At 37.7% G+C, this 26,536-nt stretch overlaps 1 protein-coding gene across 7 annotated transcripts in view; it reads right to left on the bottom strand.

The window, feature by feature from the left end:
* EYA4 (EYA transcriptional coactivator and phosphatase 4) overlaps positions 1-26,536 on the bottom strand; it is a 233,626-nt gene that overhangs the window by 59,985 nt on the left and 147,105 nt on the right. For all 7 annotated transcript variants that reach the window (XM_059700379.1, XM_059700382.1, XM_059700384.1 and 4 more), the window contains exon 4: positions 2,535-2,659. In XM_059700379.1, coding sequence (XP_059556362.1) covers positions 2,535-2,659 — 125 coding nt within the window. The remainder of the gene's footprint in view (positions 1-2,534; positions 2,660-26,536) is intronic.

Raw genomic sequence — 26,536 nt, 5'->3', positions numbered from 1 at the left:
CCCCCATTGAGAACCCCACACTCGGGACGGATAGGACTCCACCAGGGTGCTACAGACCCCCCTATAGAGGATAAGTAGGGTAAGAAGGTGGATAGTATTGATTCTTAGATTGAGAAGATGTGCCATACTGAGTCCAAAGAAAGAAGACTCTGTATTGATCTTTAGATTAAGAAGATGTGCCATACTGAGTCTAAAGAAAAAAGACTCCGTATTGATCTTTTAACACATATGCTTGTTAGCAGCGGAATTAAGGTTACTCCCAGTCAGATGGAACATTTTATACAAGAAATACGTCCATGCTTTTCTGAGGAAGGAAAGGTGCCAGAATGGTAAATGTAGAGGCATGGGAGAAGGTATGCCCAAGGAGCCTTATCCTTAACCCCACTGCAGCCTTTCCACCCCGGGAAAGTGCAGGATTGGCAAGCTCTCCCTGGGTTGCTAGATCAGGACTCAGGTAATAGCGGAAAGCTCCAATCCTACTCTTAAAATGGATACAAGAGAGCATTTCAGGTTTTTCTTTTTAATGCCTGCTTTTAAAAAATAAAAAAGGGGGAATTTGCCGGGAGCCGGTCCATCCTTGCTGTTTCAAGGGACCTGGCATATATGGCATACGGTTCTTAATATGTTTGCTCACCTTCTTGGCACTGTGTTTTAACCAAGGTCACCTCTCCGAGAAAGGTTGAATCCCCAGGTAGGGATTTTCCCCTGAAGTTAGGGAGGGAATAAAACCCCTCAACTAAGTGCCAGGCGGGTAATTAATCCCTTTAACTACGAACAATCATGCTTAAACTACATAATCTTTTCTCCCTGGAATGGAGATAAGAAACGCCCTAACCTTTGTAATAGAGATTGATAGGATTGAATCAACTGGTATAAATACAGTTGTAACAAGACAGAAACACACAGAACTCAGAACACAGAACAAGACAGCAAGAGACAGAACTCAGAACACAGAACTCAGAACACAGGGCTTGGAAGACAGGACCAAGAGAGACAGAGCCTAGGCACAGAACCTACACAGAACGTTCTCTAGAGACAGAAGAACTTCGCTGGCGAGAGCATGCCGGAGGATCCCGGACAGGGACTGGCCTCGGAGCTTGGAGGCAAAGCCTGGCGAGAGAGCATGGCAGGGGATCCTGGACTGAACCTGACTGCGGAGATTGGCAGGAGAGCCTGACTAGAACCTGGTGACTGAACCTGACTGGAGAACCTGGACAGAACCTCTCTGGAGATCCTAAGCAGAACCTCTCTGGAGATCGAGACCAGAACTTGGCTGGAGATCCAGGCTAGAGATCCTGGCTAGGCTGCTGATCAACTGAACGCTGTCTCCGTGTCATTCCTTCTTCGCCGACTCCGTCCACACCTTTGGGGACCCCTGGACCTGCTGGGGTTGGACCCCGGCACCAAGGTAAGGTTTAAATATTAATGTTTTTACTTCAGAAGTCATCACTAAACAATCTCATAAATTTGCAATCCTATAATTGATTAGCCAAAACTACAGATGCATGTTTAGAGACAAATAAACATTATAAACAAGAAAAATGTTAATTTACAAAGGGTTTGGTATAAAACATTATTAAATACAGGCAAATTGCAATGCACATAACTTTACAAAGAAGATTTTAGGTTGAGCAGTTCTTCTCAAATAAGTGAAAAGAGGTGTATCAATTTCATAAATATTTATTGAAAATTTTAAAGAAAATATGATGTGGCAAATGCTGATACCTAATAATATGAAGTTTATAAGTTAAAACAAATTTCATGTAATTTCTCACTTACTGAATAAAATAACTAGATCTATAAAACTTGAAAATAATTGATTTAAAATGAAACTCATATGTATAGAGATGTAGTCTATATATTGTGATGCAAAAATAAGATTATATTTTCTGGAAAGTTGAATGCATTTTATAAAAACAATATGGCAGGATATATGAAATAACTGTTATTGTTGCCATATGCTGTGTGTTAATTATGGGTTAATCAAATGAGAAGATACCTGGAAAAAATATTAAATTCATATTTTTAAATACATGTTAGGTATTGTTCTCTTTGTAAAGGAAATTGCAGCAGATATACTTTTTCTATTTCCAAATTTACTTTTAAGGAAAACAACATTCTAAGAAAAAAATTTTGGTAGATCTTCTCTCTCTTATAATTCAAAATAAAATTATAAAATAATACAATTTCTTTTCTTCTTCATCTTCTTTTTTCGTAAGAACCTTTTGGCCACATTTTCCACATTTTAGAAAATATTTCCAAGGGCAAATGCAAAAAAGAAGCTTCACTAAAGCCTTCAATGTTGCCCAAGGCTGTCTGGATGTTTCTGAATGTTTCCAGTTTTAGAGGAGAAACAAAAATTTCAAGTAAATGAACAATAAATAATCCATTAACTATATATTCCTTGCATATTATGCTGATTGTGTTCCTGCTAATGAGATATTTCTTTATTAGCAGACCCTAACATATGAAATTGCAGCAAACATTAAAATGTGAAAATGTGATTTTGGGTGTCTTTAAGGTTGTACACTTACCTCCTGTCCCATTTGTGGTGACTGATGTGCTACTGAGATTCGCTTTCTCCAGTTTGGAGCTACCAGGGGCATCACCACCTCCAACAAGAGGATGAGGACTTGCTAGGTCCTGCATTTCCATAGACCTATTAGAGCAGGAAGCAAGAGAGCAAAAGTTGAAATCTCAGCAATTATTTACTTTTAAAAAATATGTTTCTTTTGATTTCAGAAAAGAAGGGAGAGGGAGGGAGAGAGAGAGAGAAACATCAATGATGAGAGCTAATCATAGATCAGCAGATTTCTCAGCAGAAACTTTACAGACCCTAGGGAGTGGCAGGATATATTTCAAGTGCTAAAAAAAGAAACCTACAACCTAGAATACTCTACCCAGACAAGTGAACACTGAAGGAGTTCATCACTATTAAGCTGACTTTACAAGAAATATTGAAGTATCTTCTTCAGGCAGAAAATAAAAGGCCATAAGCAGAAATAATAAAATATATGAAAGAAAAAAAATCTCACTAAAAAAGGCAAACATATAATAGAAAGTGAATCAGACACTTAAAAAGATAATATGGTCTGGCTGGTGTGGCTCAGTGGTTGAGAATTGACCCAGGAACCAAGAGGTCACTAGTTCAATTCCCAGTCAGGGCACGTGCCTGGGTTGTGGGCTCAACCCCAGTTAGGGGCGTGCAGGAGGCAGCTGATTGATGATGTTTCTTTCTCACTGATGTTTATATCTCTCTATTGCTCTCACTTCCTTTCTCTCTAAAAAATCAATAAAAACATTGTTGTTTTTTTTTTTTTTTAAAAAAAGCTAATATGAAGGTTAAAAGACAAAAGTAGCAAAACCAACTATAACTACAAGAAGTAGTTAGGGAATTTGCAAACAAAAATTTTTAAAACACAATGAGCCAAACTGTAGCGCTTTAGAATGTGTTTGAACCTAAAATATCGATCAGCTTAAAATATATGTCAAAATATATAGATCAATATACCAAATAGTAACTATAAACCAAAACCTACAAAAGATACACAAAAATTAACGAGAAAGGAATTCAAAGAAAACTATATAACAATAAAAAAGAATTAACAAAATGGCAAAAAGACCATACCTGTCTGTAATTAGTTTAAAAACAAACGGACTAAAATGCTCCAACCAAAAGACATATGGTAAATTAATGGATAAAAACAAAACAAGATAAAAACAAAACAAAAAAAGCAAGCAAGACCCACCCATATGCTGCATACACAAGACTCACTTCAGATCAAAAGATAGACACATACTGAAAATGAAGGTATAGAAAATATATTCCACATAAAAACAAATGAGAAAAATAATAAAAAGAAAGCTGGGATAGCAATACTCATATCAGACTAGTTGATGTTAAAACAAAGACTGTAAAAAGAGACAAAAAGAAGACCATTACATAATAATCAAAGGGTCAAAAGACATAATATTCATAAATATCTATGCACCCAATATAGGAGGACTAAATAAACAAGACAAATATTAACAGACATAAAGAGAGAAATTGACATTTTTACAATAACAGTAAGAGACTTTAACACCCACATACAATAATAAATAGAAAATCCAGACAAAAATTCAAAATGGAAACAATGGCCTTAAACATCATATGAGAAGATGCTCAACATTATTAATCATCAGGAAAATGCAAATCAAAAGTACAATGAGATATGTCAGAATGGCTATCATTAAAAAGTCAACAAATAACAAGTGTTTGTGAGAATGTGGAGAAAAGGGAACCCTCGTGCATTGCTAGTGTGATCATAAAATTGCTGCAGCCACAATGGAAGGCAGTAGAAAGGTTCATCAAGCAATTAAAAATAGGACTACTGTACAATCAAGAAACTCCACTTCTGACTTTTTACCAGAAGAAAACAAAAACACTAATTCAGCCCTAGCTGGTTTGGCTCAATGGACAAAGGTCAGCCTGCGGACCAAAGGGTCCCAGGTTGGATTCTGGTCAAGGGCATGTACTGGGTTGCAGGCTCCTCCCTGGCCCAGGCCCTGGTTCAGGCTCATGCAGGAGGCAACCGATCTATGTGTTTCTTTCACATCGATGTTTCTCTCTGTCTTTCCCTCTCTCTTCTATTCTCTCTAAAAATCAATGGAAAAATATCCTTGGATGAGGATTAAAAAAAAAAAAAGACACACCAAAAAACACACACGAAACCCCACACCAATTCAAACATATAAATGCACCCCTAGTTCACTGAAGCATTACTTACAATAGGCAAGAAATGAAAGCAAGCTAGATGTCCAACCATAGATTAATGGATAAAGAAGTGGTATGAATACTAGTACACAATGGAATATGATGCAGCCATAAAAATGTATGAAATTTTATCATCTGCAACAACAACATAGATGGGCCTAGAAGGTATTGTCCTGAGTGGAATAAGTCAGACAGAAAGAGACAAATACCATACACTTTCACTTACTAGTATATATGTAATCTAAAAAAGAAAACAAAACAGAAACAGTCTCAGTGATGCAGAAAATGAACTGATGTTTGCCATAGGGACGCAGGGTGGGGGAAGAGGAGTAAAAAATGTAGAGGGTTGAATAAGAGAGACAAAATTCTAGTTATAAAATAAATAAGCCACAGGGGTGTAGTGTACAACAGAGAGAGTATAGTCAATAATATAATAGTAACTTTGCACTGTAATGAATGATCAATAAATAGACTTATTGTGGTGTTCACATCATAAGGTATATAAATGTCCAATCACTATGTTGCACACCTGAAACTAATACAATATTGTATGCCAATTATGTTTTAATTTTAAAAATTAAAAAAAAAACACAATAAAAATTTCTTATAAAACAAAACTCATGATAAGTTGTGTGCTTTATTAGGTAACTATATGGATTGGGAATCACGAACATAAATATAAGTCTATGATCTACTACCTAGAAAAAGTTAATGGGTTTGTGTGTAGATGGTTTTCCAAATATCTTCTCAGTTTACAGGGCTCACTAAATAACACTAAGAGTCTTCCATAGACAGGCATTCTTTACTCCCTTCTTTTCTATGCCAAGACATTCTGTATCTTTATGAGGTTACTCAACCCATTCACTTTGAGCGCAAGGAAGTTAGCACCTGCCACGAGGGATCAGAATGTGAAATGTGATGAGAGAGCCCTGTGATAAGTGCCCGACCTTAGCAAACTAAAATAAACCCTCCAAGAAAAAGATGAAGAAAATGCCGTGATATACAACATACAGTATTGTGTGGCGCTCAATATAAACAATTAAAGTTCCACTCCACGGGAAGCTGAGGCTGAGGCTGCATGCAATTCATGAACAGCAATGCCAGAAGACGTCAGGGAACTCCCCCTTGCCCCATCCTTATGACACTGTAACATGATAGTCTCCATTTAAAAAAAGTCAACCACCCATCTTAGTGATAGGAACCTGGGCCCCACTTCTCATCTGGCGTAATACTTCACGGAGCAGGTCCAAACAATGCAGGGCCCTTGAAATCAGCAGGAGCTCAGCACTCTGGTCCGTGCCAAAGTGCAACATGAGAATTGGGGCTGGTATAAATATTCATTGGGAAGTTACGGCCAACCTCCTTGCGCTGTGTGTTTAGTGCAACTCAAAACTGCTCCACCTGGTCCCTTCTGGCTCCCTCATGTCTACCAGGGGCTGGCAGCTGGAAGACAGGCTGAGCCTTAAGTCTTTTAATTTGCTGTCACATCAGAGAGGCAGGCAGGAGGGATGACAATGCATATGCTCAGATTCAATTACAGGACTGTCTTTTTCCCAGGTGGGAGGCAACATTGACTGTAGAGAATTCAATGCTTCCGTCTGTTAAGGTCCCTTAGGAAATGATTGGTGGTTTGCAAATGCTGGCTGGGAATGTGGAATAAAGCACTATGGTCTGCCCTCATGACAAAACTCTTGGCAAAAAGTATCAAGCAAACTGAATAATTTGTTAGGTCTACATGCAATCTTTAGTTTTCTCTTGTTTTCCCAAGTAAAATCATTCTGTAACTTCTGCCTGCAAAATATGAACGGCTGCCCATAAGTTCTCAAATAAGTGGTCATTTAGCCTATACGAGGTAGGATGAAAGTTTTGAGATTTCTGTCACATGAATCTCATTGATTTACAAGTGACAAAAACTTAGAAGTGTTCCAACCGTTACCATTTAAGGGGAACACACAATGTTCTGAATTTAAAGCACCTGAACAGTAACTTCCTAAAATACCTACAGTGTAATTCTTTCTTTACAATAAAATGGTCTACTGTCATTAATTTTAAAGACACTAATCTCAATCTGTTGTAATTTGTTGTTGCTGAAGGGGGATGGTGGGCTTCATATTCTACCTGCTACAAAGCAAGATTCACTCAATACAAAAGTGAGGCTGCATGCAGAATAGTCAACTAGCATTAACTGGATTATCTCTCACAAATAGTTACTGTGCTAGAAATTACAAAAATATTCTATTTTCAGTCCCCAAATGATTTTTGATGCCTCAGTGGACTATAATATTGAAGATCTCCCCTAAACACAAACAACTAAAATACAGGTAAGATTATTCTCTGCTTTCAATATATATATGCTATATTTTTTCCCCTTTAAGTGATGAGCTCTCAAAGGGAGCTTGACATGTTGATTAAGTTCATAGAACTGGTCACCAGAAGAGCTTTCATCAGAACTTGATTAGGAGACACTGACTAGACTTTAAAACATCTAATTGCTGATTGCAAAACAACCCTTCTTCTTACTACTTTTCCCTCCTGGCTGCTATATTATCATTATTCTTCCTTTCAAAACCCAGAATCTTTAAACTTATATTAAAGCTTCATATCTTCTTTCTTACCAAGACCCTATCTCCACTTCAATTAGTATCCATGAAGTCTATCTAGAGTCACCTTCTAGTTAACTAATTTACTTGGCTTCTTTTGTTTTTTATTTCTTTAACTCTTACTTTGACTCTCTTTAGCCTCTGATGATGTTAGTGACTTCTCAAACTTTCTTCCTCCTAGACTTACTTAATATTTCTGTAGTGGTCCTAGCTGCCTGGTTATGCATTCCCCATTTTCCATTTCCTTCTACCTAAAGAATCTTGATTTTTGTTCAGGTATTCATCTCTCGCCAACAAAGTTCAGCATCTCAGGAAAAGCTAAATCCACCTTCAGCTCTGGGAGATGGAGGCCTAATTCCTCTCCCCAAGTTAGTGACTATTTCAGGAATCATTGGGTATCATATTTGTGCCAGTGGAACACAAGAAGGACTTTGTTGGAGACTAGTGGCAAGTTCTTCTCCACTCTTTTAGGAGAGCTTCCAGAGCCAAACTGCTTCTTCAGCCAGTTGTGAATGAGAGAATATGTAGTCCTGATTTCTACAACCAGTTATTCTATTCCCAAAGAAACAGAATTAGGACAAATCCAAACTGTGGATGGCAGAGCAAAAGAAGACAAAGGAAACTGGTTTCTTGATGAAGCTATTGAGCTCCTGGATCAACCCACCCCGGACCATTCTACCTCTGGAATTCCAGTTATGTGGAACAATAAATTACCTTATTGTTTAAAGCTAAGTGAGTCAGCTTCTCTATTACTTGCACTTGAAACCATTTTAACTGATACAATGACTCTTTCCTGGTTTCTTGACGTCACATCTGGCCCTTAAATTTCAGTCTTTTTCCTGTGTCATTCTTGTCCTCTTAACCTTTTGATGCCTGTAATCTGCAGCCTCAGCCCTCATCTCATTTCACTCAGGTAAGCACCCTTTTGGGGAATTTCTACACAAGCTTATGTCATCAACAACTGTTTATTGTTGATCAATTCAAAATCCATCCTCAATCCTCATATATCTTTAAGCAGTAGGTCTTATATACAATTCTTTATTGTTCAGACCCACAATTTTTTTTCATAGACTCTTCTAACATTGTAAATCCACAGCTAAGCTCATCATCATTCCTTTCATGCCCACTCATACTCTTATCTCTAACTATACTATTAAACTGGTCAAGCAAATCAGGACTCAAGCTCTCAATCTTAACAGAGTTCATCAAATACTTTCAGTGCTTCTGCCTAAATAAATTCCAAAATATTCACTCCTTCTCATCCTCATCACTACTTAAATTAAGTCTTCATAATTCATCATCTAAGCTTTTCCTACCTGCTATGCTGATCACTCAGACTCTTAGCAGCCTATTCTCTTTTAAGTGCACACCAACGAGAAGATGCTCTATAACTGTATCTCAATAAATGAACAAATAGCTTTCTGGTTGTTGTTTTTTCTTTTCTTCTTTTCTGCAAATCCTCCAACAGAGAATAATAAGACTTATATTTCTCAAATGTAACTGGGACTTTGTCACTCCCTTCTTAAATCTTTAAGTTCAAAATTTAAATACTACATTTAGATAAATGAACACAGTGATTTTCTAGTCTTGTTATTCCATTTAAGAAAATCCCTCTAGCCCGGCTGGTGTTGCTCAGTGGTTGAGTGTTGACCTATGAACAAGGAGGTTACAGTTGGATTCCTACCCAGGTTGCGGGCTCGATCCCCAGTAGGGGCATGTGGGAGGCAGCCAATCAATGATTCTCTCTCATAATTGATGTTTCAATCTCTCTCTCCCTCTCCCTTCCTCTCTCTGAAATTAATAAAAATATATTAAAAAAAGAAATTGCCTCTAAAATATCACACTGTTTAAAATTCAGAAATCACACAAACTTGTTCATATTTCATATTTCCCTCAGTTTTTTTAAAAAGATTTATTTATTGATTTTGAGAGAGAAAGAGAGGGAGAGAGAGAGAGAGATCAATTTGCTATGCCATTCATCCATACATTCATTGTTTGCTTCTTGTATGTGCCCTGACCGGGGATCAAACCTGCAATTTTGCTGTATCAGGACCATGCTCTAACCAATAGAACTACTCGGCTGCTCAAAGTTCTTTTCTGAAGAAAATAATATTTGAAACTCCATCATGTAGTAGATTTTTTCATTCCTTTATTTGTTTATGTATTTATTTATTTATTTGACAAATATTTGGGTGTTTACTAAGCCCTTAGTTTTCCTTTATGAACAAAACTAGAGGCCCGATGGACAAAATTTGTACAAGGGGCTCAGCCCTCACAGCCGCAGAGGCTTGCCTCAGCCCTTGCAGCTCTGGCTTCTTTCAGAAGGTCATACAGAAGGTCGTTTGGCTGTCCGGTCTAATTAGCATATTATGCTTTTATTATTATAGATGGACAAAAATTCTCTGCTTTTGTGGAGCTTATATTCTTGTGTGAAGTAGGGGAAAAGAATATACAGTCCCTTGTATTTTAACTACTACTCACTTTGAAATATTTTGCAATGAGTTATCTCACCTATTTATAAGACTGTCTACAATGCAGTTAGAATCTGGGTGCTAAGAGATGAGAAACACCAACAAAGTCCATAGGAGAGGTGGCACGGTCAAACTGGTGCAACTTTAGCCAGACATAAATTATTAGCAGAATTCAGACAGATGGAGGTGAGAGGACAGGGTATTCTGGTGAGAGGATAAACTTGAGCCCTGGAACACAAGCTGGAATGAGCACAGCTTGGCATGGGGAAGTGGGAAGAACAGGCTGGCAAGAATGGAGAATGTGTGTTGAGGAATAGAAAAAAAGTTGGATTGCTAAAGTAGCTAGAGCTTTTTGGAAGCCAGGCAGTAGAATCTGAAAGGGGAGTAATGCAATTAAAGTATCCTTGTAGGAGATTAGCTAATCTGCATCAGCATGGTTTAGAAAAGAGGGAGAATTTAGTGACATAGGCTGGTTAGGAAGCTAAAGCAACAGTTCAGACAGGAGATTGAATAGTTTTTGACTAAGGTGGTGATAAGAGGATTGAAAACAAGTGAAAAACATCAAACATATTTTAGCTGAAAAATTATAACTTGATCAGATATTTAAGTCATACATTCATCTATTCCTATGCATTGAGCACCAAAATTTGAGTTACTCATACTTATTGAGCATCCAACATATTTATTGAGCACCTCCTTGGTAATTGCCATGGTACCAGTTACTAGATTCAAAGGTAAAAGTGTCATGGCCTGCACACTCTGTGACATAGACATTGGTGGCACAGATGAGAAGTGATTAACTTTGCTGGGTTTTGTCTGAGTGTGTGTGCATGTGTGCACATGGACAAAGAAGGTTTCCAAACTGAGTTGAGTCATTGTGCCTGGTCAGAGTTGGTGACAGATTCCATAAGATGGAAGGACAGGTGTATTCAAAGGCACAGAAGTGGGACACAGAACATTGTGTTCAGGAACCTGCAAGTAGTTAAATATTTTTGCATCAGTGAGGTCAGGAGGCAGGTGGTATAAAGCCTAGAGCTTCTTGATTTGTGCTGAGGACCCAGAATTGTAATCTGCAGGCAGGAGGAGCTAATGGAGAGCTGGAAGCAATGAGGCAGCATGGTCAAAATTACATTTTAGAAAAATATATGATGACTGTGTAAATTAAAGAGGGGAAAACAAGAGTCTGGGAGACAGGATGGAAGAAACTGACATTGGAGGAAGGAGATGGGTAGAGACCATACTAACGCATGATAGGGGCAATGGACCAACACATGTAGGAAGCTGAAGTACCAGAACCTGAAAACTGATTAGACATGAACAGAGGGAGATTCAGCGATAGTTAAGGTTTGGAACTCAGTGCTTGGTTGAAGGATGGAACAAAAGAGAAACAAAAGGAGAGACTGTTTTCAGTGAAAGACAAGTGATGGGCTGCTTTTGAAGGAAAGACTTCCAAGGAAGCAGTGCTGGATGCCCTGACATGCGGGTAAAAGACTATTACTGACTTCAGTTCAGTTCAACTACTTCATGCTCTTCAACTTCTTAGGTTCACTTGCTGTGTATTCCTAATTAGCTCTCAGATCTGCCAGCAGATACCTAGTCTTTCATCACATAATTATCACTGAACATCTATACATGCCAGGCACTGTCCTAGGTTCCGATTTATAGCAGGGATTATTTCATGTTCAATGTTTTGCAAATGAGAAGATTTATGGATATACAGGTTGGGCAAAAGTAGACTTACAGTTGTGAGTATGCAAAAACAGTTTATTCTTGTATTATTATTTATGAATTATCATATAATTTACCACATGAGTAACTATAAACCTATTTGTGCCCCACTCTGTATATATATTTTACCCTAAAAAAGTTTAAATGGTCAATCAATTCAGGAACTGGAATAAACATGTCCATCAAGAGGTAAATGGTCAAACACTGGTACTGCCACCCAGTAGAATACTGCTCAGCAATGTAAAGGAATAACCCATTGAAAGATGCTTATGACATAGAGGATTCAGAAAGGGAGACCCGTGGTTGCCAGAATAAGGAGAGTGGAGAGAAGACAGAAATTATTAAGAGGCAGAAAGAAACTTTGGGCGTGATGGAAATGTCTCTATTGATTATGGTGATGCTTCCATGGTGTAGACATATGTCAAAACATCAAATTGAATGCCTTAAACCTCTCTATAGAGCTATTTTCAAAAATAAAACTAATAGGCAGCTTTATGTGGTAGGTTATGAATTTTAATTTACTTGGATTTTTTTTACATTTTAAATATGATGTTATAAAACCATTTTGCCTTTATAATAAAATGCATTTTAAAAATTGTAAAAATTATAAAAAGTGTACTGGCCAGGTACTCAACTACTCTTCTAATAATCAGGGAGCTGCAACTTTAAAGGACAATGAAATATTGTATCAAACCCATTTAGCAAATGTTATACAATCATATAAAGTCAAGTACTAGCTAAATGTGGTAAGATGGGTAATTCCCACACTTCCACTGGGAATGTAAATTGGTATAGCTAATTAGGAAAGCAATAGGGCAATATCTAGTAAAGTTGAAAAAGTGTTTATATTACTACTGATTGCAGAACCAGTTTTCAATTTTCCATTATTCCAGTAATCGGTGCCATTTTAAAGTACTGGCATAGATTTGTGTATATTTTGTGTAAATATTGTTATGTCAGACTTTCCTAGATTTCTCCCCATTTCTCTCTGCTTTCCCTCCTCCTTCTCCTCTCTGACAAACCCGCCCGTCACTTCACCACTCTTGGAAACCCTTGCCTCTTAGCATCTCACTTTCTCTTCCCCATTCCAACCTCCCCACCCCATGCGTATCTATGCCCCACCCATCCCCTGAGGAAAAAAAAAAAAGGCTGAGCAGGGATCAGAAGTGCCATTTGAAAAATACACATCTCTCCTCTGAGTGGGAACTGCCAGTGGGCAAGGTGGCACTGGAGGAGCTAAGGAGCAGGGGAGAAGAGTATTAAAGTGGGTAGGGAGAGGCCATGGCGTCAATAAACACAGCAGGAAGGTACTGAAGCCCTTACAGGGCCCGCCAGGGTGGAGGTGGCAATCCCAAGGGCATTCTTGCTGGAGGTAACTCAGCACCCAGAAAACTGCAAAGCCAATAGTAGTAAGGGAAATAGTTTATAATGTTATGATTTGTAGCTATTAATTTTTAATTGAGATGTTTTAGATATTTAGTGTCACAACATGTTTTATTGAGTGTGTACATCCTGATATTTTAAAACATCTGTGTTACAGGGTAAATGCTGGCGTGCTGATGTTGTCATTTGTTCTGGTCCAGCAAACGCCATGCATTAACCCCCACATCCCTCTTTTCCATTTCAACTCTACAAAAAAAGTTTTCCATAGCATTGTTTGTAAGAGGAATCAATTAGGCACATGTAAATGTCCATCTAGAAAAAATGCAGATTGTTTGATATATATAAATATAATAGAATACTATAAATTTCATAATCAATGAGCTAAAACAACATGTATCAATACAGATAAATATAAAGAATATAAATACATGTATTAATACAGATAAATATAAAGAATATAACCTTAGAGAGAAAAAAAACAAGCCACAGAACTATGCATATTGTTTTATATTCACATGGAGTTTAAAAATAGGCTAACAGATATATGTAGTTTTCTGAACTTATAAATAAGTATTGTGCATTCATGGGAATGGGAACTTCTAAATTCAAAAGATAGTACTTTTCTGAAGTAGAGAGGAGACAGGTACCTCAGAGGAGTACACAGGCTCTTCAGAAGTGTCTGTAGTATTTATTTGATGATCCAAAGTGAAATGAACTGATGTTAAGATCTCATCTAGATAGAAGGTGGGTCCTAATGTTTACAAGTGAATAAAAAAATAAAATAGTTTTGTTTCCTTTCAAACTAGAAGGAGAAGTACCAAAAGCCACGTAGACATATGACACCTCTAAAAAGCCACTATAATGAAAAATAGTGAGCTGTTCAGTTTCAACAGAGGTAATTAGGCTGACAAAGTTCCCTTCCAAATTCACAGCCCTTCTCTGACTTTATGAACACTGGGAACGTATTCTGGTTAAGCTGACCATGTAAAGAGTTTGGCTCTCAGTAATGTGAATGTCCTTATAGGAAAATATATAAAGCTGAGATGCTCTTATTTGAATTCAGCTTTAAGCAAAAACAATAAACATGGTTTCAATTCCTTCCCATAATTGGATGTCCAAATTCAATAAGCTCTGGGCTCTGCAATTCAATTCCTCTCAGCGTCACCTCCAAGTGAGGTAGAGATTTGGGATGCCCAAAGAAAGATTGCCTAAATACAATGACACTAAAGAACCTCTAGGCCACTCTTGAGGACCCTTGCAAAATAAAACCTATAGTAACCAAATAAATGTTAGGCATGAGGAATAAATTCAAAACATTATGGCTTGTCGCAAGCTCATTGTATTAAACCTTATCCTAAATGAGTTGTTACTTGATTTATTTAGATTCCTTGGCATGTTTGGATTCATGTGTTGGCAGTGTGAACAGCTCTTCTTCCTGAGAGTTCTTGGATGGAAGAGCTAAGCTAATTTGAATGACATTTATATTGGAATAGACTCCAGGTGCAATTATATATAATCAGCATGTGGTAGGAACAGCAGTAGTTCTTTCTGCCGAGCACATCTGCCCAGGGGGAAAAGCAGGGGCTCACTCTGACCTGCCTCTTCCATGGCTGGGCTGTATCTAGCCTTGAACTCTCTGGAGAGGAGGTTTGTCTAACAGGGAGCCAAATGGAGGGGGAAAGGAAGCAAGTTTTTTTTGTTGTGTGTGTGTTTTTTTCTAAAGGCGTCTCCATCTCCTTTCTGCAGAGAAACCTGACTTGGAGGGCAAGCTGTAGTCACAGGAGTAAGTGAGAAGAAAAGTGAGCCAGATAAAAAGGCTATTAAATAGTGGCCTATTCTGTGTCAAGCATGCAGCTCTTTCTTGAATGAAGTGCAGAGCCTACTCATTTTGCATTGAATTGAGTGTCAGAGTTTAGAGAGCTGCTTGTCAGATTCCACAGGCTCATGCCATCACTAACATGAACCCTAGCAGATTTTGCATAACTCAAAATGCAAGCACGCAGGAGGGTTAGCTTCTCAGCTCTTGGTCACCTATGGGGACACAAGTTTGGCAGAGCTGATTTTTCTCGTGCTTACACAAGTGCTGAAGTTCTCAATGTCATCGGGGTCACCCCTCCTTCAAACATTGTTTTAACAAATGGTCAACTGAAGAACCTGCTTTTAGAGTTCTATTTTAAAAGTCCAAGTGGCCTGGCAGGAAGAATGGCATGTCTGGAAGGTCTGGGCTCTAGGCCTAGCACCACTCTTTCCCAGGGGAGTGACATGATGGAGACTCAACTGCACTTCCATTTCTTCATGTGTAGAATCAGGAAGGTAACCTCGTTCTGCCTACCAAGGAAGGTGGAGTAAAGATGATAGAACATAGGTTTGGGAAGATGGTTTTAAATTTGTAAGTTCTATGCAAATGCAAGATATTATTTGTCAAAATGGCAAAAATAATCATCAGCAGAGAGAGACCTTATGTTTACAAAGTACCCCTTCTTCCTAAAGTTTTCATCTAACACTGGGACGATCATAAATATACCATCAGCTGTGCCCATGAGGGATGCTGAGTACATGTTCATGGACTTCATAATGAATATGAATGCATGAATGAATTTATGATTTCCCCCCAAAAGAATGTCTCTTAAATTATGGAAAATTCCTACACACTAAGCTATGAGCGATTTTTTGGTGAAGTTCCAGGGAGGAGAACTACAGATCTTACCGTAGCTTTCCTTCACAGTTACCCGCCCAGATACAACCCACAGCTTCACTTCTATTGACAGCTCCCCTCAGAAATGTATTCCCAATGTTTATATTTATGCTATTTCTCCCACTTACACACTACACAGGACCCCAAGTGGGAATAATAACATGAAACATCCCTTCTGATTTCTCAGATATGAGATATTTCATTCATTCATTCATTCATTCATTCATTCAAAGTCTTTTATCAATGCCCACTGTGTGCTAGGCACTCCAAAAACAAGATGAAGAAGATGTATTTGTCTTGCTAATGAGATCCCACCTACTCAGACTGTCATGGCTCATATACTGTTGGAATATACTGTGCTCCTTTTTCGTGCACATAAATCCTCTCGTTTTGGACAGTAAGATGTTTGAGTCTTCTCTTCCCATGGGGAGGAGTTCTCCTAGAAGAAACAGTACTTTTGGTGTTGCTTTCCATGTCATAATTATTTTCTTATAGGGTGAGATTATTTAATTCACTCACAAATACTTAACTGAAATCTTCATCTGAGGCACATTTAGAGGATAGAAAGTGTTATGAGCTATAATTCATTTCCTTCAAGAGTTCAGAGTTTAGTTAGGAAGGCAAAGCATAACAATGACACATGAAAAGACAATACCAGCAAGGTATCATAAAGGAAGGCATAGTGATGACATACAAATAATGTGTGTCCTGGGGGTCCCAAGACATAAGGTTAAGGATATATCACAAAGGAGAAACTTTGATATATCACAAAGGATTTGCAATGGGAAATTAACCAAATGCAAATGAGATGTTTCCATTTTGATATAGGACCAACAACATTCAGGGAAGCACATGCCCTAAATGTCACAGAGTGTAAAGCAGGCTGGCATACCAGTTCATGAGTTTATGTAAATGGAAATTGTACTACTGACATTTATTTCTCCCAGTCTCTATCCCTTTTCCTTCATTTGTAAGGCTGTGCAAAGTCTACAGCTACTTAAGGCACATCAGGAATTAAATAATCTGAGGAACTGCTGGAAGGAATACTGAAATACTACAGCATAATTCCACCCCAGTGGTCGGCAAACTGAGGCTCGCGAGCCACATGCGGCTCTTTGGCCCCTTGAATGTGGCTCTTCCACAAAATACTGACTTCTGCACATGAACCACAAAGTTTCAATCACACTGTACGTGCGCACCTGCATGTGGTATTTTGTGGAAGAGCCACACTCAAGGGGCCAAAGAGCCGCATGTGGCTTGTGAGCCGCAGTTTGCCGACCACTGTTCCACCCTCTATAACATAAATATACCCTTTATAACAAAAAGGAAAGCTTATCCCATGCCGTATAAGTGGATATAATTAGACAGTCTAACAGTGGCCCAGAGACAGAGGAAAAGCAGAGAATTGTATCACTCTGTCTACATTTATCATCACAAAGAACAGAATGCCGTGGCAGTCAGTCTTCACCAGTTTAGAAATTACTGCTCATAGTTTCTCTATTTTCATATATCAAAGAACAAATCATACAATATTTTAACCTGGAAATGCCAAAATTATAAACTTTATCAAATCATAATGTATCATTAGACCTATGATTATAATAAAATTGGTTAATCTACTTATAGAGCTTAGTTATTACCCTTTACATAGCTAATCTGTCTAAAATAAAAAGTACTTACATTAAACAAAACCTTAAGTTCATGTTTCAGACTTCGTACCACTTACCTGTGTACTCTAATCAATTTTGAAAGGTGTATTTGAAGTTTACTGAGAAAAAGCATGAGTAGTTTATATTTCTGTGTGTATATACAATGCATGTGCACTTATGCATGTATAAATATATTTCAATGTTAAATTCCACAGTTAGAAAAAAAAGCCCACAGTATTATGGCAATAATAACTTCCATTAATCATGCATTTAAGAAATATTCTTAAGCAATTAGTATATGCCAGGTGTTTGCTGGGCACTGTGGGGAGAAGAGGTTTGTAAGACATCTAAGAGTCTAGCACATACATAACAAAGCTCACAGCTGTCACATCTTCTGTGTGAAAAATGTGAGCTATTACTCAAGCAAAGACTTGCAAACAAACTCCCAGAATGCAGTCAATCATGACATGAACTTTACAGATTTTTGCTAGTTAGTATGTAGGTTCAGAATCTTATTGCTTTCCTAAACTGCTAAATGATGCAAAGTTACAGTAAGAAAATGAAAGGCCACAAACAAAACTAACGCCACCGTCATAGTCATCAAACACCTAGAAAAATAGTAAAACCAAAACACATCTGGAAAATTGGAGAAGAGGTGTGGGGTATATGTTTTCTGAGCAGGAATACTATGCATTGCATACAATAAAGGGATAGAAGCACATATCAGGTTTAAAAAGCAACCATGGCTAAATAAACAGATATGTCTATTCTTTGATTTGGGTAATTAAAATCTGTAGAGAGTTCCAGACTTTAATTCCGGAAACTTGTCTTCAAGTCCCAGTTTTCAACTACTCACGCTAGTTTGTGATTTTAGACAAACACTGAGCCTCTTGGAGCCTTACTTCTGGCTGTACAGTAGGAACAATATCTCACAATTAGATATTTATAAAACAAATCATGTTTTGGTTGTTGTTTTCTTTTTTACGAGTAAATATGCATGGTTACAAATATCCAATATAGAGTGTATCTGTGACATGTATAGATATACATGCATATGTACATAAAATCCTTATTCATTCAACATTCTACATATATATTCTGTTTACCATGTACAAATATGATTCATTAGCCAACAATCACAAGTCCTCTAAGTTTATCTTGAAAATAGGCCTATATTCACCTTTTATTTTTTACTCCCATTTAGTATATCCTAATCCAGGCCCTCTCTCTGTCTCAAGTCTGAATCACTAAAATACTGTCCAGACTTTCTTGCTTTCGCTTTCATTTCTTACCGACCTACCAACAGACCCGTCTTCCTAAAAGATGGCTTTCCTTCTCCTGTTTAGGTACCAAATAGCTTATAGAGTAAAGTGAAAAGAGGAATAAAAGTCTAGTAGTTGACATAGAGATAAACAAAAATTACAATACAGATTTTTAAGTTCTCCACAATAAGGGCAAACACACAACCATTTGGGAATATATAAGAGGGATTATTCACCAACTCTTGGAGGTACAGTTTTGAGAAAGTTTCTTTGACAGAGTCAAAACTTCATTTCTTTAATATGAGCTTTCTCCTTTCTTTCCTTCTGATTCAAACTGGGCTCATCCAGCACACTGACTCACCTGTCTCCTTCTCCCTTACACTTCACTCCTTTAATCATTAAGCCCTCAGTACAATGAGGTTCTAATCAACATCAAATAATCCAAATATTAGTCACCATGACTAATGTTTCCCCCATATAACCCATCCCCTGGAAGCCACAGGGAAGCCATGTCTTTGAGCACTAGCTCACTTGTGACTACAGACATAGCACCACTTCCTCAATTAATAAAACCTTACTTTCCAGGCTGCAAGCTCATTTGTGTCTTATTGGGCTTTGATATACACAGGCAAGTTGGCCTTTTTAGTCCATTAACAGTAATTAGCAGAGAAAATAGCAAGATACATTCTAAAACCTAAAGAGGAGCTAAACAAAGAAAGGTAAAGCCATTCAGGCAGAGTTGGGGGCACATGTAAAAGTCCAGAAGTGGGAGTGAGCATGGAGAGCATGCAGAACACAAGGGACAGAGAAAGAGAAGGTGGTAGTGGGGAGGTCTGTAGGCACCAGATCATGAAGGACTCCACATAACTGGTGAAGAAGACTGGATTAGTATTGCAGATAATGAGGAGCCATCAATGGTTTAAGCAAGGAAATGCTCATTACGTTCTCTAGGTGTTGGTAACATGGCTGTGTCCAGCTCTGTGAACATTCACAAAATTGAACATTTATAGTGTGCGCACATTTTTGCATGTATTGTACACTTCAAAAACTGAATTTAAAAACTGCCCAACTGAAAAAAATACTCACCATTTTTACTTATGAAAATAGCAAAAGTTAGAGTTAAACAAAAGCAGCAATGCTCAAGGTTAGCAAGTATAAGACACGAACTCCTATGCCCTGCTGGTGTGACTTTAATGTGGCATAAACTTAGTGGGAAACTATCTGGCAAAATGTTTCAGGAGCTTTACTCTATCCATGGTCTTTGACCTAGAACTCCATTTCTTGAAGTTCATTATAAGAATATCAGAAATATAAGGAGACTTACGCAAAAATGTATTCAGTGAATTATTTATAAGAGAGGAAACTTTGAAAGGAACAGAAATGTCCCCAAAGAGGAAATGATTACATAAACTGTTATATCCTGTGATGTGATAATTATGCAAATAATTTCTAATTATATGGTGAAAGGTTCATAATACAATGTAGAATTTTAAAAAAACCAGAAAGATAAAAAAGTGAATGTACAGTATTATTCCTTCCCTCTCTCTCTCTCTCTCTCTCTCTCTCTCTCTCTCTATATATATATATATATATATATATATATATATATATATATATATATATATAAAATATACCAAAGTGTGGTTATCTCTGGGTAGAATCATTTAAAAACATAAGTTTTGTGTTTTCTAGATTTTCTAAAAATAGTATGAGCTGGTTATAGTTGTATTTGAGATGTTTTAAAAACCTAACACCCTCCTACTTTTTTTTCTCAGTCCATTCAAATGACTGTGAAAGAAGTAAATATAAATTTCAATGCTTTAATTTTGGTTGGGAGCAGTAGATGCTTCCAAATGATCCTGTCAATCCAGCCCTGAGCATCTTCTTTGCCGTCAGGATCCAAGCCTTTTCCATGTCACATGGCAGTTATAGACCCAGAACCTAAGGACCACTGACTTGTTTTCACTTATAGTAAAATCCACACTGGAACAAGGGTTATCCAAGATCAGAGTCTAGTTAGTGGAAGGTGAACTCTTTCTTCATTACTTAAAAAGGACCTGATATTACTCTCTACTCAAAATAACCATGCATCTCCATGAGCCTCATCAAAAATAGCCTTAAGCTACTGCACAGTTAAAGCTGAATTTAATCCTAAATCCCATACAAATGAGAACACACTCTAGTTTGATGAATATGTAGGTAGACAATACATCATGACTAACATTCACTGAGGGCTCAGTTTATGCCAGGCACTATCCTAAAAGTTTTGGGGGTATAAACTTAACCCTCCCATATATATGTGAGGTAGGTACTGTTATGATCACCTCATGTTTGGGTAGGTGAACTGAGGCACAAAGAGGTTAAGTAGCTTATCTAGTGCCCCACAAGTAGCACGTTTCCAGGTTTCAAATTAAGTCAGATTGGTTCTGGAATCTACAGTCTCTACCATACATTATACTAGGTTGCCTTTATAGGAACAACTTAAAAATTTCTTTTCTGATGAGCTTCATTCAATCTTATGCGTGGATTCTAGAAACAGGACAAAGAATTTTTTTAAAACCTCTGCACAAATCAGTTAGGAGGATAAGACTTTGCAGATAGTCTATCTTCAATATAACCACATAAAAGGTTTTCCCAAAAATTCAAGCCCATTAACAAAGGTGCCTGGTGGGACCTCCAAGGAGCTAGAATGCAGCCTTTGAGGAGGAATATCTTCCCTAACTCCTCACCAGAACCTTCTGCTGGGCATTCACCAAGATAAGGAGGAGGAGGGATGGTCTGCTTATTAAGCAAAGGGCCCAAATGTAAAATGGATGACGTTTTTAGTAAGAACCCTTGAATTTTTAGTAATAAATGTTCTTTGGCAAAATCCAAACTATAGCACCAACAATAAAAGAAATTCTATAAAGGTATGGCATTATAGTTCTGGGAATATTTGCATAATTAGATAAATTAAAGCTTTTCTTAATCCCTTTTTTCATGTTTAGTTCTTAATATAGGTCAGATTTGTGGTGGTGGTGGTGTTTGTATGTGTTTCCTACTTCAAATCCTCCAAAGAATGCTAGAGAAAATCAGGCAACTCAAACAAGCAGCTTTTGATTTTCTGGCATTCTACCATTTGGAAAATTGACTTGAACTTCCTGACAGATAGTGGTCTAGGAATTTAAGAAATATGAGTTTGGTTTAAATAAGGAATACCTTTATGAGAAAGCTGAAAAATGGAAAACAGCAGCAGTTTTCTGAAAAAGAAAATCAGTAACAAACATAGGAGCCCCACGTTGGATATGAATCTACACAGGGTTCACTATTCAAGGTACAAATTCCTATGAGGCTCAACTTAATTGAATTTAAGAGACTAAAATCACCAGAGCTGGGAAGATTTATTATTGCATTTTATCTGTGGCACTGGGGGTCTTCAGAGCCAGGGGAGCTGGCACCCTGTGAGCTGCTTCAGCTAAACCTGCTGTAATGTGATGCCCCCGGGGAAGCGGGGGCAATGCAGGCTCTTAGAGCAATGAAGGCAGTGAGCAAGAACAAAAAGAGTTTGGGGTTCCTGGGGTCTGTATCCTTCTACCCTTTGCCCCAATTCAACATCGAATCCAATCTTTTTCCAATTCAAGAAACACTAACAAACCCCCAAGACTATAAATAGGATGATCTAAATAAACCTCTTGTAAGGAATGCCTTTCCTTCATTGAAAAAATGTGGGGACTGTTACTTAGCAGTGTAGGTTGATAAACCCATGTGAGAATATGTAGTTGATAAAAAACTGGATTAGCATTTAAACAACTAATTTAGCTCAATTGACTGTTTTAATTACTCCTTTCCCTAATAATAAAGTGAGCAAAAGTTTGTTTTTCTTTCTTCCTAAATTCAAAGACACAGTGTATTGTACTAAGATTATACCAATGGCTACAGGCAAAGTCCACTAAAGGGAAACACCAACAATGCATCTGAAAGTTAAAAGTCAAAAGAGTGATTAATCTTCCAACTTATGGAAAAAGCAATGCTATAAATCTTATTGCTCTAGTCAGCTCTTCTTTATAATTAAAAAAAAAAATCGTAGCAGTGTATCTGGAAGTTATATGTTTTGTTAAAGTATAAAAATAGGTTTTATACGATTTGTTAGCAGCTTCCAACTTGAAAATATTTAAAGGTTATACAGTCTAATTGATGTATATGAGCTATGCAACCTATATGATATATATTGGAATTTAATTGAAATCAACAGAGGATTTCGAAGACGAACATCATGAGAAATCTTAAGGCATTTTTAAAAAGAGGATTCACAAAACATATACTGGGCTCTTGCCAGGTAGTCAGCTGGTTAATGTGTCATCTCAATACACCAAATGTGTTTGATCCCTGGTCAAAAATCAACCAAAATGCATAAATATGTGGAAAAACAAATCTCAATTTCTTTCTTTCTTTCTTTCTCTCTCCCTCCCTCCCTCCCTCCCTCCCTCCCTCCCTCCCTCCCTCCCTCCTTTTCTCTTCCTCTCTCTTTCTCAAATCAATAAATAAAAATTAAAAAGAATAAAATAAACATATACTGGTTCAAAGGCTTTCCAAAAGGAAAGCTGACCAAAGCGTTCCTTTCCAGCCTTACCTTCCACTCCTGCTTTCACAGATCTTAGTATGTGAGTTACAAAGCAGACATGCCCACCTTTATGCCACTGCATATGATGTTCTGTTTGCATGAATGCCTCTCAAAGCGCAGCCAGATATCATTTCTTCCAGGAGATCCTGACCTTTCTCTCTCTCTCCTCATTTGACCAATTAGCAGTCATTTTTTATAGATAGTCTACAATCTATTTTGTGTCATTACTTGTGCATAAGTTCTCTCTCCTATTAGTCTGTAAGTCTCTCTAGGGCAAGAACTCCATCTAATAGATTTCAAATTCCTTTCGATACCTAGAACAGAACCTGGCCTATACTAAATACTGAGTAACTAACTGCCGTTAAAGCAATGAAAGGAAATGTTAATGAAATTTGACAGTCTAATATATAAATATGGTAATATTTGACATAGCAACATTAGGTTTGTGCTGTTTAATACAGTAAACACGAGCCACATGTGGCTGTTTATTTATTTTTTAAAATGTGTTTTTATTTATTTATTTATTTTTAAACATATTTTATTGATTTTTTTACAGAGAGGAAGGGAGAGAGATAGAGAGTTAGAAACATTGATGAGAGAGAAACATCGATCAGCTGCCTCCTGCACATCTCCCACTGGGGATGTGCCCACAACCCAGGTACATGCCCTTGACCGGAATCGATCCTGGGACCTTTCAGTCCGCAGGCCGACGCTCTATCCACTGAGCCAAACCGGTTTCGGCTAAAATGTGTTTTTATTGATTTTAGAGAGAGAGGAAAAGAGAAGGATAGAAACATTGTTGAGAGAGAAAAATTGATCAGCTGCCTCCTGCACCTACTGGGTATTGAGCCTGCAACCTGGGCATGTGCCCTGACTGGGAATTGAACCAGTAATCTCTTGGTTCATGAGTTGACGCTCAACCACTGAGCCTCACCAGCCAGGCAATCTGGCTGTTTAAATATAAATGAACTAAAATTAGAAATTCAATTGTTCATTTGCACTCTCCACAGTTCAAGTATTAAATAGCCATACGTAACTATTGGCCATTTCACTGGAAAGCACAGATCATAGAACATTTCCATTACAGAGAATTACATTGCATAGCACTGCTTTACAGAGAAATCAAAATGATCCTATCAAAAACAGTCAAATTGATCCTCAGCTCACAGCCTCCAATAACTTTCCAGCTCACTCAAGGGTAAAAAGGGTTTTACTTTTTACTAAAACCCTTACAATTACCTTAAATGAACTTCCTATCTACCCCACCCAAACCCCCACCATATCACCTACCAGTCTCTCCCATTCTCACTGCTCTTTGGCTGGCTGTAATAGTCTTAAAACAAAACAAACATACTCTCACGTCAGGACCTTTGCACATGCACTTATCTGTGCCTGGAATTCTTCTCTCAGGTATTGAATGGACTCAGCCTTTCACAAAAGGTTTCTCTGTAGCATGTAGTGGTCTTTGACAGCATTTACCCACAATAAAACTCCTTTCACAATTGGAGTCAATCCTCTCAAACTCTCCTGCTGCTTTATCAACTAAATTTATGTAATAGTCTAAATCCTGTCTTGTCATTTCAACAATTTTCACAACATCTTCATCAGGAGAAGATTCGATCTTAATAAACCACTTTCTTTGCTCATCCATAAGAAACAACTCCTCATCCATTAAAGTTTTATAAGATTTCAGCAATTCAGTCACACTTTCAGGTTCCAATTCTAATTCCAGTTCCTTGATATTCCCATCACATTTTTAATTACTTCCCCACTGAAGTTTTGAGCCTGTCAAATTCATCCATGAAGGTTGGAATCAAGTTCTTCCAAATTTTAGAATATTGGTATATTAACCTCTTCCCATGAATCACAAATGTTCTTAATCACATATAAATGATGAATCCTTTCCAGAAGGTTTTCCACTTGGTTTGCCCAGATCCATCAGAGGAATCACTGACTATGGCAGCTATAGCCATACAAGTTGCATTTCTTAATAAGTCTTGACAGTTGAAATTACCCTTGATCCATGGGCTGCAGAATGGGTGTTGTGTTAGCAGACATGAAAACAACATTAATCTCATTCTCCATCTCCATCAGAGCCCTTGGGTGACCATTGTCAATGAGCAGTAATGGTTTGAAAGGAATATTTTTTCTGATCAATAGGTCTCAAAAGTGGGCTTCAAATATTCAGTAAACCATGTTGTAAACATATGTGCTGTCATGTGGGCTTTGTTGCTTCATTTACAGAGCACAGGTTCAGCAAAATTCTTAAGGGCCTAGAATTGTCAGAACGAGCACCGCCTTCAACTTAAAGTCACCAGCTGCATTGGGCCCTAATTAGAGAGCCTGTCCTTTGAAGCTCTGAAGCCAGGTATTAATTTCTATCTAGCTATGAAGGTCCTAGATGGCATCTTCTTCCAATATAAGACTGTTTCATCTATATTTTTAATCTGTTGCTTAATGCTGCCACCTTCATGAAATATGTTAGCTAGATCTTTTGGCTAACTTGCTGTTGTGCTTCACCTTGTACTGTTACGTTATGGAGACACCTTTTTCAAAGTCATCTATGAAGTTTTTTTTAAACTTCATGAACCAAACTCTGTTAGCTTCAAATTTTTCCTCTGCAGCTCCTTCACCTCGTTCAGCCTTCATGGAACTTATGAGAGTTAGGGCCTTCCTCTGGATTCAGGTTTGGCTTAAAGGAAATGTTGTAACTGGTTCGATCTTCAATCCAGACCACTACAACTTTTTCCATATCAGTAATAAGGCCAGTTCTCTTTGTTATCATTCATGTGTTCACTTGAGTAGCATTTTTAATTTCCTTCAAGAACATTTCCTTTGCATTCACGACTTGGCTAATTATTTGGCGCAGTGGCCTAGCTGTCAGCTTATCTCAGCTTTGACCCTTCCTCACTAAGTTGATCATTTGTAGCTTTTGATTTCAAGTGAGAGATGTGCCACTCTTTCTTTCACTTGAAAACTTACAGGCCCTTGTAGGGTTATTAATTGGCTTAATTTCAAAACTGTTGTATCTCAGGGAATAGGGAGGCCTGAGGAAAGGAAGAAACATGGAGGAACAGTGGGCCTTGGTAGAGCAGCCAGAACACACACAACATTATCAATGAAATTCTCTATCCTATATGAATATGGCTCCTGGCACCCCAAAACAATTACAGTAGTAACATAAGATCACTGATTACAGATCACCATAACAAATTTAATAATAACAAAAAAGAAGTTTGAAATATTTCAAGAAGTATAAACATGTTATACAGACACAAAGTAAACAAATGCTTTTAGAAAAATGGTGCCCACAGACGTGCTAGAGGCAGGGTTGCCACAAAACTTCACTTTGTAAAAAAATACAATATCTGTAAAGTGCAATAAAACTAAGC

This window comes from Myotis daubentonii, chromosome 6 (genome assembly GCF_963259705.1).
Source record: "Myotis daubentonii chromosome 6, mMyoDau2.1, whole genome shotgun sequence".
Classification (NCBI taxonomy): Eukaryota; Metazoa; Chordata; class Mammalia; order Chiroptera; family Vespertilionidae; genus Myotis; species Myotis daubentonii.
This window is presented reverse-complemented; position numbering and strand designations above follow the sequence as displayed.